The sequence below is a fragment of the Vanellus vanellus genome (genome assembly GCF_965231255.1).
Source record: "Vanellus vanellus genome assembly, chromosome: 3".
NCBI classification, from domain to species: Eukaryota; Metazoa; Chordata; class Aves; order Charadriiformes; family Charadriidae; genus Vanellus; species Vanellus vanellus.
In genome coordinates, this window is record NC_138907.1 from 17,157,722 (window position 1) to 17,176,891 (window position 19,170).

Sequence of the window (19,170 nt, forward strand, 5' to 3'; positions counted from 1 at the left end):
AACTAATAAAGGACATAGGAAAATTTGAATCAACTAGCTAATTATGAAGAAGTCTTGAGAAGAGCCTTGCACATATATAGTTTTTCAATGCCAGTGGTGAGGCACCCATAAGTTCCCCTCCACCTCAGGCATGAACCCGCTTTTCTAGGACATAGGAGAGAATTATCATATTAACATAGTCAACAAAAGCTCAAACCTTCATTAAAGTGAAAAGAAGTGCTTTAGATTTGCTGACTGACCGTTTAAGGGTCTATCATATTTACTTTCTCCCTGCTGACAAAGCTTTGAAGGTTGGCTGCTGGGGATTGAAGGCTTCGCTCTATCAGTGCTTGCAGCTTACATGAAGGACAGCAATAAAGTTTATTTCCGTGCCTGTATTCTACTTGCTGCTTATAAAACCTCCTCTGTGTTTGCTTTTTCTTAGCTAGCAGAGGAGAAAATTGCCATTAGTCTTCTGGCAGACTGTCAATAAAATATCATTTCAGGTTCTCTTACTAGAAAGCAGATGTTTTTCTTTTTTGTGTGTATGCTTCTTTCCTTTCTTTTCACTCTTTTCATCCAGCCTATTGTTCTTTTTAAGTCTCACATTCTACTTACGGTACTTTAAAGATATAACTGATTGAACAGGGGGCCTCAGTAATCAAATATATTATAGTAGCATATCTGTGGCTTTCTCGAGGCACAGTGATGTGCTCTGCAATAGCCAAACACAGTAAAAAAGACAACAGTAAAAACTTAAATATGTAGTTATTTAAGTGAATTTTTAACTTAATCATGTAGTTATTTAAGTGAATTTTAAAAGTCATACAATAAGGATAGTTGCCTTAATTAGTGGTGGAAAAAAATCATTAGATATATGTTCACGTAAAGACTTTTTTTCTTTTAGCAATACCACATAAATGTTTTCAGAAACTTCTATAAGATTGCTGAGAAGTAGTAGACTTTCCAGGTGTGATATTTCAGTGTACAGTTCAATTTTATCAGGCCAGGTATAGATAGCTTTCAATTTCGCGTATATGTGGGGCTGTATGAGTCAGGGCCGTGGTGCGGTTATATATCAGCTGGTATGAATGGTGTTACCAGCAGAGCCCTAGGCATGGTCTGGAGTTGACTGAAGCTGTTCCCTCGGAACCTTCAGCCTGAAGTTTTAAAGGGGAGCGGGGAGCAGGAGATCCTCCAAAATACTAAATATGACAAGAGAACTCTTGAAGGATAGGAAAGCAAGGATTGCTGGAAGCATGTAATCTCTCATTTTACCAGTAGGGACAAAGCAGCCTCCAGGATGTGCTAGATCTCTAAGAATGGATTGTCATGAATTAATAAATCCTGATTTATATGCAAGGGAGTTGTGTGTCTAGCTTATGCTGGTCCTATCAATTCTTTCATAAAAGCACTTTTCAAAAGTAGACTAGGCCTTTCTAGTATTTTAATGGGAAGAAGCAGTAGAAAGTAAGTTTTTAATGTATAGCAGGTCCTAAATTTCTCTTATTTTACTTTTATGTTTTTCTCATTTAGCTTTTGAGAAGCAAGATGACTTAATCACATTTCAAGACTAGTGATTTAAATTATTCTCAATTGCTTTTTTCATGACAAAGTGGATGTTACACTGTAATTCTGTGGGATATTGAGGGGTGATGTTCTAATCGGTAGTAGCAAAGCAACTGAATACTATTTGCTTCTGGAGAAGTGTATATAAAAGCTACTGTAATGTCATTCATATTAGTGAACTTGTCTGCAATGGCAGTCATTTCCTGGTAAAGCTCTGCTACCGACTTCTCCCACAGGAATCTCAACTGAAGTATTCAGAAATGGTTGAGAGGAGGAACACTGAGATGATGCGGATGCAATGAGATTATTTAGGAAAATCAAATGAAATGCTCTATATGAGGGGTTTCTGAAGGGTTTCAAAATTCGGAATGACTGGGTAGTAAAATGGTGGGTGGAGTTAAATATCAATATGTAAAAATTAATTCATATTAGAATAAGAAACCTTAATTATGCAAGCACAGCAATGGAGTCCGTTAGCGCTGAGCTGAAGAAATTGCGCAGTCATTATAAATACCTCCTGTAAAAGACTTTGGTGCTCAGAAGTGACCAGAAATCCCAAAGGATGCTAGTATCTATGGGGAAAGGAAGTAAGACCAGGACAGAAAACAGCATTATGCTATTGGACAGTCGTTGTTGATCCACATCTTGAATGCTGCGTGTGTTTTTAGTTCCTGTTCCTCATGATGAATAGGCAAAATACAGTGCACTGCAACAGGGAGGCTTCTAAGCATGGATTGGCTTTCCTACACAGAGAAGGTAGGCAAGCTAGGAAAAAAAAAAAAAGATACCTGAGAGAATTAGTATATTTATATAAAGATATGGTTAAACAGCCATAAGGAGCATCAATAAGTTAAGCGTAAGGAGCATCAATAAGTTAAGCGGTATGAAATTGAAATACATCAAGGACTTTTTGTGTTAAAGCAGTTTCTGTAGCTCCAGTAGCCCCTAATACCTTACTCCCTGGAAGCTGTGGCTGTGTTAGAGTATTAATTAATATACAGTGGCCATGCTTTTCTTAGTTGCTGGTAAGCACAGTGCTGGGCTAGCTGGACTCACCTGGCAAGACCACCGTCATCTTCCCAAACGGATTTTTTTAATGAAACGAAAGTTTGTCATTGTATTAAAGTTGATGACCTAGAAGCAGCCTTAGCTCAGAAAGTCTGTAAACTACAAGCTGCTAGAAGCTGGCAGCAAATAGTTAGGGAAAAGTCCCTTAATATTGTTCCCTTCTCTAAACATCGATTGCTGGTCATTGTCAAAGGCAGAATGCAAGACAATACAGAACTCGAGTGTAACATTCAGTATAGCAGCTTTTGTCTTACGCACTATTTCCTCTCTTATTTTGCAGCTGCTTTTCCTGATGCTTTTATCACTAGTTTATACCCTGTATTCAGAGCAAACAGGAAATTGCTAGTGAAAGTAATCTATAACTTAATCTATAGCTTAAATTCTTAACGGATAACACCAGTCAAATTAGGATAAATTGTGAATTAATTTGGCTATTTCATAGGGAGTGAGAGTTGTGAATAATTTTTTTTTGTTGTTTTACTTAGTACCAAGAGTTTTCTGGCAAGAAATATTGGTCTATAGCTCTTTAAAATCATTGTTAGCATTCAATATTAAAAAAAAAATAACAGTAACTTGACACTGCTTAGCTGATAGTGCTTCTAAAGTTATACTCAGATTGGAGATACTATCAGACTTTGTGTATAAATACCTTTATTCGCTTTTCACATTAAGTCCTCGCTTGTTTCTTAGGACTGTTTCTGAGAAATCATGCTGTTGTGACGCTCATTTGTTAATACTTTTGTGAAAAACATTTAGAAGTGCTTATAAATGAAAATTCTATGGAGAAATACTGCAGTCTTTCTACTGCAGGATTGCAGTTTGACAAGGTTTTTTCAGGTGATAGAAATGTAGGGCTTTTTCCAAATAAATCTGTCTAAAAAGATACTAAAATCATTAATAGTTTAGTTCAGAAAGCATTTCAGTATATTAAGAACAGGTGTAGGACTTTTTCTGAATACATGCCCTAACTAAATCAATGCTGCTGTGCTTATCTCCAGAAATTTTCAAGGAAAACCAAACAAATTGCCGCCTCTCTGCAGGTAGATACTGCTTTTCTGATTAATGCATCACATACTCTCAGCCATTATTCTGTCATAATGTATACTTGTAAAGAATTAATATAACAAGTGTTTGGGGTTTGTTTTTTTTTAATGAAATGGATATACATGGATAGGAGGTAAGGGGGAGGGGAAATATAGAATCAGAGAGAGTGAAGTTTCAGTATGATGTCTGGTTTTCATTAACACAGCCAGTGAGCATTGCAATAGGTCAATTGTACATTGCGGTGAATTGCCAAGTTTCTGTCTGTCCCTCTCATATTAATAGATATTATGAATAGAACACTTCTACATTATATAAAAAAAAAAGTGCAGCCAACTTCAGTGAGAGTCAGAGCAGATCCTGTTTCTCAGTTTGGTGTGTTTAGGAGAACCAAACTGCTTAGGGAAAGCTTGACTACCTCTTCTTCAATCAAAGAAAGAAAGAAAAGAAAAGGAGGAAAAAAAAGGCTACCAAACTAATTTTAATTAAACTAAGATTTTTCTGATACATTTACACGTTTGTAGTGCTGAAAGTCTGGAATAAATCCCTGGTAAGCAATTATCTTACTCCCTAAACATTAAGACCACTGGGATCTGATTACAGACAGTAACGAGCAGTACATGGGCATAGAGCCTTTGTCTGTCTTTTCCATGTATAGCACTCTAATGCAGAAGTGAAGTTCTCTGCCTATTTGGATAAATACAAGTTTGCAAAACCTGGTTTCTGAGCCATCTGTGGCATTTGGATGGCCTCTCCTTTATTGTTTCTGCAGGAAAATAATGTGTAAGTATGTATTAGTTTTAGCTGCATGACTGTTTGAAAAAGGTGGGCTATTTTATCATTGCTTCACTGCTCTGCAGCAAGTCATCATTTCATAAGTTCAATCTTGATGAAGTAGTCTAGCAAGCACTTAGCTACAATATTATTCTCCATTAATGTTATAAGAAGAGTAATTCATTTTTTAATGTGCTTTTTTTGAAGAGCTAATAGTGTTAAAAACATCTACCCAGTGCGTGTCACTGATGAGCAGTTTCTTATATTAAAAACACTTACTCTGTATCTAGCACATTTTGCATTTGTGTCTATTAAAATGTATGAAACATCTATCATAACATTTTAAGCACTCAGTGGGTTATTACTGGAACCACGTAACTGCCTCCTTATTATCTCTTCTTGACAATGGCTTTACTGAATTATGTTCAGGTAGTTGTTAAAATTTCCATCCAAGCACATTTCATTTTTGGATGACATGTCAAGAGGTTAACTTATGCTCCCTTCCAGCTGATTTCTAGGCCTCAATCCATCAGACAAGTCACTTCCAGGAGATATTACTCTGTTGAGTTGAGACATCAAGGTAAAGTTGGCTTTCTGAGTTGCCACTTTGGGAAGCATGCAAAGAATTCTTCAGCAGTTATTTATCTAGGCAGTACTGAAGCAACAAGACACAAGATGAAGACCAAGACATGGAATGAGAAAAAGCTATTAAAGAAAAGAGGGAGCTGTGGTTAATGTAGCTTATACTAATTTTTTGCTATTATTGCTCATTCACTTTATATTCTTTGAGATTGTCCTCCAAGGAGTGAAGTACATGTACGTAGAAATAATATTTCATTAGTTAAAAGTTCCTCTCTGTCTCTGCATGTTAAGTCTTTTCTCATTAATAATAAAATCTGTCTGGAAAAGAAAGATCAAATAGGTAAGTCAACAATTCCATCTTTCACTTACACGCCATGAACTGTTTACGTGTGACTTGTGGAAATTGGATCAGAAATGAAGAATAACAGGCATAGATAGTATGCTCGCTGCCATCTAAGGAATTCTAGTTTTACAAAAATTTAAGCACTATAGTTGTTGAGTATAGGTGAAAATTACCTGTTGAATTTGCGTTGTGGTTACTGCCATGCTTTGAATTGTCCATGCAGTTTTTGCTATGTAACCTTTCAGCAGCTCGTATGCGGTTTCCTTGGAGAGAACAATGTAGATGTGTTCCATGGGCTCTCAGAGGAAGAAATATTCTTGCATCTCCAGCTAACATTTTGCAAGTCATAGAAGACGCTTAGGAAGTCAGTTGACAAGCTAATCAGTTACGAATAAGAGCAGCACTAGCTAGAAAAGACTCCAATATGGATTCTTGATTTCCTAAAATTACATAAACCAAGATACAGAGCGCACCTTAAGATAGTGCAAGTAGGAACTTCTGTCAAGAAGTGGACTTGTTGTTTTTTTCAATAGCAAAATTGTCATTCACTGACACTCAGCACAGTCCTTAAGAGATAACAAATGGCAAAAGAGCATTTGAGAGATTCCCTCAATGTTGAAATCAATTCCATCTACTCAATTTTAGAAGTCATTCTGTTTTAGTTTTATATGGGCATGCAAGAGACAGCAAGGAACAGCCTGGAAATAACAGACAGCAGAAGGTGCTTGACTTTACATATTCTTAGCGTGCAAATGCTTGAGCAGACATAATTGTAAAAATTAAGATATGTATTCATTTTTGGAGCAAGAATGACATTAGTGATGAAGAAATATACAAATCAGAAGTGTGGTTTTGCAATTATTTTGTGTAATGGTTTAGGAATATATAAGAAAATAAGTGTAGGCCTTATGTCATCTTGTTTAAGTCAGGAAAAAAAATTAAAGACCAATCCCATACCCATGAAAGTCCGCCGAGGCTGTTTATAGAACAGGGATCACCCTTTGTATTCATCTATTTGCAATTACTGGAAATAATCCGAAATGCCTATTTTAGCGCTCCTTCCTTGACTCGTGTCTACGTAGAAGCATCCAAGAATAAGCAGCGTCAAGAAATTGTGCTTTTCTATCCATGAGTATAAAAATATTTTAAAACATTTAAAAAACAATCACAAATCTTTAAACATTATATTCCTTACCCTTAACTAGGCAAAATGTTATAATTCAGCTTTTTTTTTTTTTTCTTTTGAAAAGGATGTGTGTGAGATTTAGTTGTTACATATTTTATGACAGCTGTGCTTTGGGTTGAAGACACCTGTAAATTAAGAGGACCTTATTCTTAAAATAAAGTCACAGTCCAAATTATTTTCCTTTCTGTGCCAAATAGTTACCAATCTGCTTATTCTTAAGCACAATGTGCAAGATACAAGGGTAAAATGAAATATTTAAGTGGTTTCTTTTTTCTGTTATGTTCTTTTTTGCCTAAACATAAAGGTAATTTTTTTTTTAAGAAAGGTAAATTATGGAGAAGCATACTTAAGTTGTGTTTACTTATAATTTTAAATGTACTTCAGAGTTTTGACAGCCATGGTTTGATATAAATGGGCACAGTCAATATCAAAGTCAGAAAGGGTAATGGGTGATCAAAGCTGTTTCTGCATCTTTCCAGTTGTTGGTTATAATCTAACCAAAGTAAAACAAATATTCCAGTTGTCTCGGGGCATCAAGTATGTACCAACTTTTTCTGCAAAAATCACTGTAAGTTAGGTTATTTTTCCTTCACTGGGTTTAAGTGGAAAGAAAGAGGGCAGACTTGGCAGAAAACAGTAGCAGAGGTTTTTCAGACTTATAAAGGGTGTCTGCGCCATCAGGGTACACTTAGAGATCTGCTATAAGTGACTACACACCTGTTCCCTGTTGCAGCTGTGTATCTCGGTCTTCTTTGTATTTGTTAGCTGATTGACAGGAATTTGCAGATCGGTGATTAAGGTCCAGGTTATCAAAGTTATTTAGATAGCTGTTTCATGGTGAAATCCTTCTTCCAAGTCAGAAATCCTCCAGATCTCTTGGGTTGAGAGAAGACAGCAAAGTTCCTCTGGAAGCTGAGGTACTGTATTTGCATAGTAACTTGTGGGGATGAAGAAAGAGTCTACTGGGGTAAAAGTCTAACTCTTGGGAAAGCAGAAAATGAATTGAACTCAACTTAGGATCACTTTTTTTTCCTTTAGTTTAAGCCCACGTCTTCCACAAATCAGTACTATTGACAGAACCCCGAATTCACACAGAATTAATGAATATTGGACATCCTAGATGCCTTTAAAGTCATACCTGAACAATGACTATTTACTTTTAAAAACCTGAATTCTGGTATTGCTTAAAATAGGGGTTTCATGTTAGTCTTGGTACTATTTTACACGGGAGTTGCCAAGTCAGTTCTTATGATTTTCAATCCTATTCCTGTTGTAGGAAGAAAGAAAGCAAACACTAATAACTCCGGATGAATTAGTCATTCTTTTCTCTACCAATTTAAAAGGAATTTTTCACTGAAACAAATTTTCAGTATAAGAAAGCTGTCTGTAATACAAGCATTCTGCATGGAAAAAGTTCAGTATTGTAAAGGAATTAAAATTTCCTGTTCTGTTCATCCTTGTGCAATACACTAGCTTATAGCAGATTATTCTTTCAAAAACAAACAAACAATTGTGGGTATCAAGCCAAATTGATCACACACACCCCCCACCCCCACCCCCGATGTTATTCAGTGTCAGTATGTGTATAGGTGAGTTGTTGCAGTGACTCAGTCCAGGTTCTTCACATCCCCCCTCTCCTTGGCGCTCCAACTTTCCAGCGGGCTTCCTTTACTGTCATCCTTCTGTGAACTTTTCCCAGGCTTGGCTACAGGAGTGTTCCAAGAACAGGGCAGCCGGCTGAGAAAATGGGATAGCAGGATTGTGAGATAGCTGCTTTCCTAATGTACTGCAGTAGCTTAGGTAGAATGAAGTCGAAGATGTTGACTTGAAAGTGCTTGTGTTAAGTGCAGCTTACTTAACGAAGGAAAAAAAAAACCCTGACCATTCTGTGATTCTGTATTCAGCTTAAAATTCTTGGATTTTCTTCATTATAGCAGCCATATCAAACTAAGGTCAAAACAAATTAAGATTTACAAAAAATCACAAGTAGTTTATGGAAGTGAATTGGCTGAATCCCAATTCGGAATCTTAGGTTTTGGACACACTTTAAAAAAAAATAGCGTGTTTCAAGGCAAGATATGATCTTAAAGGGTGTTTGTAATGCTGCATGATCTTTGCAAGTGCATTTGATTTATCGGCAGTAAATACAAAGTCCGTAATCTTGCAATGTGAAGCTTGCTTTAAGGTTAGAATAGAACTGCCATGTATTGAAAGTTCATGATCACCTTACCTACAGCAAAGTCAATTGTCAAGTTCAACATAATTTCTGAAAATTTGCCTGAAAATTTTCAGCAGTGAGCTGAAAAAGCAACAACCATGTGTTTCAAGCTCATTGACTTTGCTGTGCTTTAGTTCAGGGCCTTGGGGTAGATTCATAAAACCTTTAGTACCTTTAGCACATTTTCCGATAGTCCTGTTCCTTAGAGAACAGTACAAAAGAGAAACTGCACTCATTAAAAATACAGGAATCTAGCTGACTTCTGGTTTTAGCTTTTAAAAGATACTTTTATTACATTACTTCCAAGAAGAAGGAAAATTACATGTCCTTAGGGCTGTTTGTGTTTCACTTGCTTAGATATATGACTTACAAAACTAAATTAAAATGCAGCTGATTCCTAACAATAAATATTTTAAGTAATGTGTTGAGAAATGTTTTTAGCTGTTAGACATTTCATAATGCAGTAACAAAATCAGTTTTATCCTCTTATCTACTCTTGAGTTCACGTATAATTCTACTTGCAATTTGAAAACCATTTTTTCAAAAAATGTGGTTCAACCCAGTTATTAATCAGCAAAGCATACTTCCCAATTTTCAGAGCATGTGTGTATGTTCTACATATATTCTGATGCGGCAGGAAAGTCTAGAGGCCAAGTTTACTACTTTCTGATCTTTCTTTCTCCATCTTGGTGAAATTCAATAGTGGTCCTCGTTCCGTTTCTAAAGAACGGGCTTTCACAAGGCAGTGGTTTATCATTGGCACCTTTCTTGGCAGACACCAAGAATCCTTAGATTTGATTTAGTCCAACAGACCTATGTTCTGCCCTCCCACTTGGCTCTATTTAGATACTTAAGTGTCACCAACAGTTGATATCTCACAGCTGTAAAACAGTTAACAGATCACACCCCAAATTAAATAAACAGTTAACTATCACACCCCAAATTAAATAGCTTGCTTAAGGCAAAAGGTAGACGGAGTTGGGAGAGGGAAATACTGAGCAGTTCAGACCGTAGGTAGGGGAAACAGTTCAAAGAAAAGAGAGAAAGGAAACAGGCAAAATTACTATAGAAAACTTCGTGTCCTCAGACCTGAATGTGGTGCTTGATTATGGAATTGGTTGGGTTTTATATCCTTCTATGGATTTTTCTTCCCCAGCGCATTCACTATGTATGCTGGTTTTCCTTACTAGTGAACTAGATCAATATTCAATGCAGTCTGTTTGTAGTTTGGTCACATAGAGGAAGCCGGTAGAATTTTCAAAAGTACCTTGTTTAGCTTTCTGCATTTCTATATGACTGCGTGTTCCGAAACAGATTTCAGTTTATGTTTCTGTTATTTGAAACAATATGAAAAAATCTATTCTACAGCTGAAATGAGGCCTAATGAATGATATTAGCAATTCTAATCTCCTTTGGTTTAGTTTCTGAAATGTCAGGGTTGGTTTTTGGTTTTTTGTTTTGGTTTTTTTTTTTTTTTTAAGTAATAAAAATACCCTTAACTGCCAATACTTTACCCAAATTGCCAAAAGCAATTTTGCTTACAATAAAGCTATTGTGGGCTGGAACATTTTGATCAAGCAGTGCAGATTGATATGTTTTGCTTGATACAATTCAGTGAACATGCTGTTCTTGTGGAATTTTCTGTATGAGTCTGTTAGGAATAAAATACAGTTGACAAAATTTCTTTGACCTGCAATAAGACTTTCTCAAGTTAATTTATCAATTATCCTTAAATGATATACTGATACACATCGCTAATCTTTAAAAGGCAACTAAGTTTTTCTATTAGTAAGAAACATGCATTGTCAGGGAATTTCAGGATGATGCAGATGCAGTCATTTAAACTACAGTTGTTTCACTATAATAATTGACTTTTTAAATTCAAGTTTGCAAATGAGTGGTTCGGATTGTTTCTGCAGCCAACCACCATAGGAAGGATAATGAAGATTAAGGTGCTTTCCCCTATTTGTCTTGTGTTTCTGTATCTAGTTCTGGAGGAATCTTTTACGAACATTTTGTGCTGCAGACTGGTGTATAATATAGATGCCTTACAAGGCTTCACAGTGGCTGTGAGTCTGGCTGCTTGCTGGGACAGAAGCCTAGATTACAGGCATGCTAGATTTACCCTGGAAAGCAGGATAAATGAGATGGCATAGAGTTGCCTGGTTCTGCATCAGGTATTTACAATAACACTCTTAGGTATCTCTCGGAGCCACTCAGCTATCTTTACTTCACAATTCCACTTGCTATGTATATGTTATCTTAGCTGTAAGGCTCCATGTGAAATCCTGGCACCCCTGACCTCACAGTAATATTCTCTATTAACTGCAGTGATCGCAGGGTTTTGTCTTTTTTTCCACTTAATCTCTCAAATTTCAAATGGGAAATGCCACCTGATATAGATTGCTGGAGTATGCAGGGTTATCAGTGAGCATGCTAGGCTGAAATACAGGCTGGAGAGTTGGGCAGAGAGAAACCTTATGAAATTCAACAAGGGCAAGTGTAGGGTACCGCACCTGGGGAGGAATAACCCCATGCAGCAGTACAGGTTGGGGGTTGACCTCCTGCAGAGCAGCTCTGTGGAAAAGGACCTGGGAGTCCTGGTGGACAACAAGATGACTATGAGCCAGCAATGTGCCCTGGTGGCCAAGAAGGCCAATGGCCTCCTGGGGTGCATCAAAAAGAGTGTGGCCAGCAGGTCGAGGTAGGTCATCCCCCCCCCCTCTACTCTGCCCTGGTGAGGCTGCATCTGGAGTACTGCGGCCAGTTCTGGGCTCCCCAGTTCAAGAAAGACAGGGATCTGCTGGAGAGAGTCCACTGGAGGGCTACAAAGATAATTAGGGGATTAGAACATCTCTCCTATGAGGAAAGGCTGAGGGACTTGAGTCGTTTTAGTCTAGAGAAAAGAAGATTGAAGGGGGATCTTTTTAATGCTTATAAATACTTAAAGGGAGAGTGCCAGGGGGATGGGAACAGTCTTTTTTCAGTGGTGCCCGGTGATAGGACAAGAGGTAACGGGCACAAACTTGAACATAGGAAGTTCCATCTTAACATCTTTACTTTGAGGGTGGCAGAGCACTGGAACAGGCTGCCCAGAGAGGTTGTGGATCTCCCACTCTGGAGACATTCAAAACCCACCTGGATGCCATCCTGTGCAACCTGCTGTAGGTGACCCTGCTCTGGCGGGGGGGGTTGGACTAGATGATCTCCAGAGGTCCCTTCCAACCCTGACTATTCTGTGAAACCACTAACATTTCTTATACTCACCAATAAATAGATAGTACTGGTTTGCCTGTAACTAACTGGGGTTCTATAGTTTAGTATAGCATTCACTGAACCACCCAGTCTCCCTTCTGGTCTCCATTTACTTTGTCTTTCTTTCGATACTTCATTTCTGGTATCTACTTTTAGTCACAGAATTGAATGCTCCGAGCAAGTCTGGGTAGCATTTTGGTATGTGCCTTGGTGGTGGATGGCATTGTAGGAGCCAGTAACTACTGCGTTTGGTTCAGACGACTAGTTTTGAATATGTTTTGGTACGATGCCAAAAGCTAGTATCTTGTTTCAAAGTGACCGGCTTGGTTTTATGATGTTCTGTTCAAATAGTTGGTTAAAACATCTCCCGATTTAAGTACAACAGGACAGAGATCTATAAGAGAAAAAGTAAGTAGGCATGTTACCATCAATTAAAAAGGTTATTTGAATTCAGCAAATTCTGAGCACTTTAATTAGGTTGAACAGGCTCCTTACACGATAGTAAAGAGAATAGGAATCTCCAGAGAACATTTAGAATATTCAGCAGATTGAAAACAAGATTTTTCTTTTGGAGGTTCATACTTTTTTCCTTTAACTTTAAAGAGGACCAAAGTTAAATTCTAGATGAGGGGCTGAAAACAAAGTAAGCTCAACTTTGGGTGCCTATGTGAAGTTATAATTTAGGATGTTTAGGGTTTTATATTTGTATGTTCTAGTTTATAATGAATTGCATCATCAAGATTTTTACCTCTGTCAGCTGGCTGCACAGTCTGTATTTTCTCATGCAGGAAGATGGTTGTACGAGCTATTACCTGCTTTTAAATGGATGTGCAGATTTTATTGGCATGATGGACTATAAGCAAATTGTGGGAGCCATAAAAGTGCTTGTACTTTTTTATTTGGTACTATTCATTCACACTAGGGATGCATAAAATCTAGTAGTTATTTAAGCCTTTAAAATAGGAAAAGAGCTGAATATAGACACTGACAATAAATTTCAGACTTAAGCAAGAGGAGATATCTAGTGTATTTTTACAGGTTACAGCCTGTCTCTGAAAGGAAAGTTTTATGATTAAGGTATTCATGTCTAAGACAATCGGTAGCTCAGAGAGTGAGTGAGTGAGTGCTGGGTACATGAAGCAAACTAACTGTGTTCTGTTTGGAAAGAGACAAATGAGTTCCAGGGGAAGGACAGCATGGGAAGTAGGAGTGGAGGAACATAAGGTTGGAAGGGTAGTATCAGTCCATTAAAAAAATATATATATATATATGTTCCTCCCCCCCCCCCCTTTTTTTAATTTAGTGTTCTTGCTTTTCTTCTCCTGGGGAGATAGTTAATGTTTTTAAAGAAAAGAGAGTAAAACAAACAAACAAACAAAAAAACCCAACCCCCCCAAAAGTGGCAATATGCCAGTCCTTATTTAAATGCAACAACACTTTCTGCTGGTGTAATTTAAATGAGGTGGAATCAGACCAGTGCAAAGTCAGAATAAGACTGGAGAGCCAATGGTTTAGTAGATTTAGATTTATAGTAGATGCAGTATAAACCAGAACAGAAGAGTCTGAACTGCTATAATCTCAATAGTATGATGTTTAAATTAATTTCAGGTCAATATATTTGAAAGTCAGTGAGGAAAGTTCTAATATAAACTATGTTTGAGGTTGGCCTATGGCATTTAACAACATATGTTAAGAGTTTCCTTCTGCAGTCATTGTAATCTTGTGTGATGTCAAGGACTACATGTTTTCGTGCTTAAGCGTTTAGAAAAAAAATTGTCCTAAATACACTGCTCACAAGCACCTTGACTACTTTTATACGCAAAAGCATGTTCTTGGCCAGGAAGCAGCCCAGGCGCTACATTCTCTACAGGAACGGTGCGTATCCATCCTTCCCCAATCCACCTTTCCCGCTGCTGCGGAAAACTACGCTACTTTGCAGTGAGGCAACACGACGTGATAGATGCATACGCAATACCTAGACACTGGGTCTTGCTATTTTGCACTCTCTCTGACAAAGCAAAAACCTCTCTTCTCCAGAGTTCAGCTTCAGGAAAGAAAAGCCTCTTTCCGTGCAAGTAGCTAGTTTCTACAGGGCCAGGACTGTTTTCACTGCATTGCTCCTACAGTCTGTTATACCCAGGTTCATCCCTTTCACAGCCCTTTCGCCATAGTGAAATCCAATTTTGGGTTGCGTGCGTTGCGAACAAAGGCAGCTCACGGATAGTTCTGACCTGATTTTTTTTTACTCGGAGTACTCTTGCAAAGGAAATAGACTCGATACATAGGAAAATGTAACTTTAATTTTACAACAGGAAGTCTCTAACCATTAAAAGATAATAGACACATTTGCCTGTGTGAATGTGAGCAGGCAAGTTGGATTTGATACTTATATACACTGAAGCACCTTTACATGAATAGGACACTACATAGGGTTGTTAATGCGAGAGAAAATTAAATTTGTATATGCTTTTAGGTCTTTTAGAGATCTGTTGTGAGATAAGGGAGACTAAGTAGTTCAACTACTTAAAAAGATTTATGAAAAAAAAGAGTTGGACTAACAAATGAAGAACAGCTTACATGTTTAATAGTAAGTAACGTATTTCTAGGCAGGCATATTGACTTTCACGAAGATTTTTACTGATATTGTTTAAGCATTTTTCGTAAATCCACCCCTTGTCTCCCAAATCTAGTTAGAAATTGCTTCCATTGAAGCCCCCGATAAAATATAGAATAACAGCAATTGCTTAAAGAGCGTTATTCACTGCGTCCATATCACTGTATCCAAAGAGAACTTTATTCACTTAAGCTTTATGCAAAACTGGTCGTTCTCTTGTCAGAGAAAGTAAACACATAAGGAACAGAACAATTCAGGTAGTCGAAATCAGTGAGTATGTGTACATCTCTTTCTGCTGGGTTTGCGCACCTTTCCTAGCCTAGCGTCAATGCAGAAGCATAGCGAAAGCAAGATGGTGTTATTAGAATCTCACTGCCTTTGCTGTAGCATTAGTATTTTTATTCCTGGAGATCCCTTGACATGCTCAAAATAACAAAAACTGCTATAAAAGCAGGGCAATGAACCAGCAGCAATTAAAAGAATGCCGATAGAAAAGGGAACAAGTCTGAGATGAAAACTGTCCAATATGCTGAACAGCTACATCAAACTGTGTGTTTTCCCTCTGTGAAGTCCTGAGGTCAGAGAGGCTTTGATTTTAGACAATGTCATATAGTACCCGTTTATTAATAGACCTCTTCCATCACAGTTATCCTGCACTGGGTGGAAAACAATTCGAAAAGAAACGTGGGAGAGTTTCAGAGCCAGTGGCATACCCCTTTTAAAAAGAAGGCTGACACATGGGATGTAGTTACCTGGAAAGATGTAGCGGAGGTCTGACTCAGTGTAAGCCTAATGTTTTCATGTCAAATGTTACTGTATTATATGTCGCTTTTAGTTATCAGCAGCCTTTTATTATGCCACAGGAACTGAAAAACAGACCAGGGAGGTCTCTATTTTGCAAGAATGTAATTTGTTAATTGCAGATTAGCTTTACCTTTTGGACAGTCACCGTATAGGTCCAATAACTCGGGTTTGAGCACAAACATTTTGTTTGATTGGTTCAGCGCTTGGTCAGTCACCTACTCCTATAAATGATAGTTCAGAGTCAGGATTTTTCTCTTTCTTTTTCTTCTTGGTCAGCAGTGCAAGGGGTAATTTCCATCATAATTTTCTTCTGAGAGATTTTTTCCTAGGTATTAATGATACCCTGTTTCATAGATTTGTGAATACTTCAGTTATAGCAGGTACTATGTGCTGTAAGTAGGATTATATTTGCTTCAAAAGTGTTTGTTGTACTGCTTACAAAAATAGCAGATTACAAAAAAAGTATCCCTGAAATGAAAAAGGAAAGCATGGTTTGGAGGTCTGCTAACATCAGAAGGTACTGGCTCTGAATATTAACAAGTCATCTGGATGACAAGGTAACAGATGATCTTCTGAGAAGTCCTAATACGCAAACAGAGGCTGAGAAGCTGACATAGGTTAAGAAAAATATAACACGCATGCACATACATTTACTACTTCTTACCTTTTCCCAAACTATTTTTAATGAAGGAACAAAAATCTGGTCTTGTAAACACATGCTGAAGTTCTTCTGGTTGCAGTAATCCCATTTCTTAAAGGTTTGCACTTGACTGGAAAATGCATAAATAAATCTGTGTTGACTGTGCCTATTTATGACAACCTGGTTGATTAAATGCGCATATACAATACATTTTATATAGCTAAATATACATTAGAAGTGTTTTAACATAGTAGCTCTATATTTTGAGGTTTGCTTGTACTTTGTAATTTTCTTGCTTGATGTGACTTTTAACATTTGCCCAGCCAGTCTCTCTGTGTCTCTCTCTCTCTCTCTTTCTCTGTGAGGTTCACATGTAAACTGATTTAAAGATTGCATAATGACTGTTTGGCATATCCTACAGGCAAAGGTCCAGAAACCCTTTTTGCTGGCTATAACCTCAATGATAATGAGTGGCACACGGTTCGTGTGGTTCGGCGAGGAAAAAGTTTAAAGTTAATGGTGGATGACCAGCAGGCCATGACAGGTAGTGTGGCATTGTGGCTCCATGTTACTGGGGGGAAACACAAAGCAAAAAATGACAGAAGTAAATGCCTTTTTCTGAAAGCAACTGACGCTTTTTTTTTTTCGTGGGTAAGGTCAAAAATCCATGTTATGCATCTTAAAAAACTGCTACTATGAGTGTGTTATTACACTTGATATTACTGTTACTCTAGTATGGCAATTGAAATTAATGAAAACTTCCACGCTGACTTAAATGAATGTTTTTATACAGTAATTGGAGAGAAGTAATTTGATACATCACTAATGAGAAAACAAGTAAAATGTTTTCGGCAACACAATGAATTTATACTAAGGTTAAACTCTGAGCCATTGCTGTAAGAAAGAATTTCATACATGTTTGAAGGATATTCTACTGTGTTTTAAATCTTACATCAGCTGTCCTCAATAATTAAACATTAGGCAACAGGTTTTTCTCAAATACTAAAATAGCAGTTGGGATGGGAGAAAAAACATGGCATGAATACTAGCATACACTAGAAATATATTCCTATATGTATATTATCAGAAATGATAATAGAGAAGACTTTGATTTTTATTATTTTTTTTTCTGTTAAAGATAAGGCTTACATATATGTTGTTAATAGCAACAGACCTAGCTTCTGGCCCCAATTCCTTGCACATACAATGTGCCTAATTTTGTGTTAGCTACTTAGTATATTCCTTTGTTTTTGTCTAGTGTTAAATAGCTTTTGTCATTCATTTTAAGCTTTGCTAAAATGATAACCATTTTCAAAGGGTTTTTCAAAGGAAAGCACCTTTTCTAGTCATCTTTTTTTCACCTCAGCAGAACAATGAAGACAATGTCAATGGTAGAAAAATAATTGCTGTGTATTCATATAGCTGCAAAAACATACTTTCTAGAACCAGAAATTACTAACAGATCTTCCAGAGGTGAAGCAAAAATTTAGTCTGTGCATGTGTTGATGCTTTGGGTCATTCTCCCAAGAAAGCAGATGGCCTAAACTAGTTATTTTCTTTGTGAAAATAAATACGTAGTACTGGAGGAACTATACTGAAAAAAACCCAAACATCTTCCTGTTTCAACTGGCAACTTAAATAATAAGGCTACTTTGGGGACATCTTCTAGTTAAAGGAAGTTATTTAGATCTGAATAAAATACAGCGTCTAAAACCAAATGCAGGTTTCCTGGGCTCCTCATGGCAGATATTTTTTATTTGCAAATACTACAGGTTACAAAACCAGCAAGGAGTACTGTTTTCACCTTTAGGTTCAGTCCCAGCTGCTCAACACACCTTCAGAAAAGTTCAAAATATATGTGAAGGATTAAGAGGGAAATGGGAGGTTTCTACCATATATAGTCTGATCACGTGAATAAGTAAAGAACGCAGGACTGTAAATTCTTGTAATCACTCTCCGTTGTGGATAACCATAGTTATGACCAAATACCGTGGGCTCAGCAAATAGCTGAGACACTGCAACAGACTTCCTCAGGAGGTGGTCGATGTCCCAAGCCTGCCAGTGTTTAAGAGGCATTTGGACAATTCCCTTAATAACAAGCTTTAAGTTTTGGTCAGCTGTGAATTGGTCAGGCAGTTGGACAAGATGATCACTGTAGGTCCCTTCCAACTGAACTATTCTATTCTAGCTGTTAAAGCCAGTGAGTCTTTTCTCTTCGGTTGCCTCCTAATCATGCAGAAGTCTTGCCTGTCGGTCCGGCTTTCTGGTACAACGCTTGTATTCTTTCCACGTGCCAGTACCTGTTATCAGAAGCTGGCAGCTTGACTCGAAATCCCTCTCAGTTCTTCAAGCTGGAAGTTGCCTACAATTGCATAATCCGCAGATGTTTAATGTTCTGCATCCAAGAGGAGAAAGTCATCCCGGTATTCTGGAGGGAAAAAATGTCTTCCTAAACTCCCTGCAGGAAGCTGTGTGGCCCATCTGTGGCCTTTTCCATCGGTGAGCAGGGAAATGGCATGAGAGAAGCTAGAGGGAACTTGAAATTCTGACAACACAGGAAACCTGCTGTTAGTTCCAGGAATATTACAGTTTCTACATGGAGAATCTTTATTGCCATGCAGCACTGTGTGTTGCCAAAAGCCTTCACGAGTTTAAGTTTTCCCTCCCATCTGGTAGAAAGTCAAATGTACACAATACAATTTAATGTGTAGTAGCTTTGAATTTCCTAAAAGGGTAGTGGAAGAGTTTTGGCATCAGATTGGAATGCTCTTGCTCTAAACTGCTTGGAACTTTTCTTCGGATGTCCCAACAATCACAAATGTGGTTAAAATGGAACTTGGTAGTTATTCATGTGAAAGGTTATTATAATCTTATGCGACCATTGGGAAAAAATGGATTTTGTCCCCAAAATTCCAGCTTCTCCCTGCAACGCACTGTGTTTTCCTTTTTTTATTCAATTTCCTATGTCACACATGGAAAAAAACCCACCAGATCCAGAAAGATTAAGCTGGATGGGAAGCCATTAAATAATTCAGCCTCACTTTCCATTTTTTACAGATTATAAAATATCACCTGTTCATCCATGTACTAAGCTTAG

The 19,170-nt window shown here is 37.5% G+C and overlaps 1 protein-coding gene across 22 annotated transcripts in view; it reads left to right on the forward strand.

Moving 5' to 3' along the window:
* Window positions 1-19,170, forward strand: part of NRXN1 (neurexin 1) — a gene marked incomplete at its 5' end in the record, with an annotated part of 721,771 nt that overhangs the window by 320,701 nt on the left and 381,900 nt on the right. For all 22 annotated transcript variants that reach the window (XM_082481382.1, XM_082481373.1, XM_082481381.1 and 19 more), the window contains one exon: window positions 16,495-16,617. In XM_082481382.1, coding sequence (XP_082337508.1) covers window positions 16,495-16,617 — 123 coding nt within the window. The remainder of the gene's footprint in view (window positions 1-16,494; window positions 16,618-19,170) is intronic.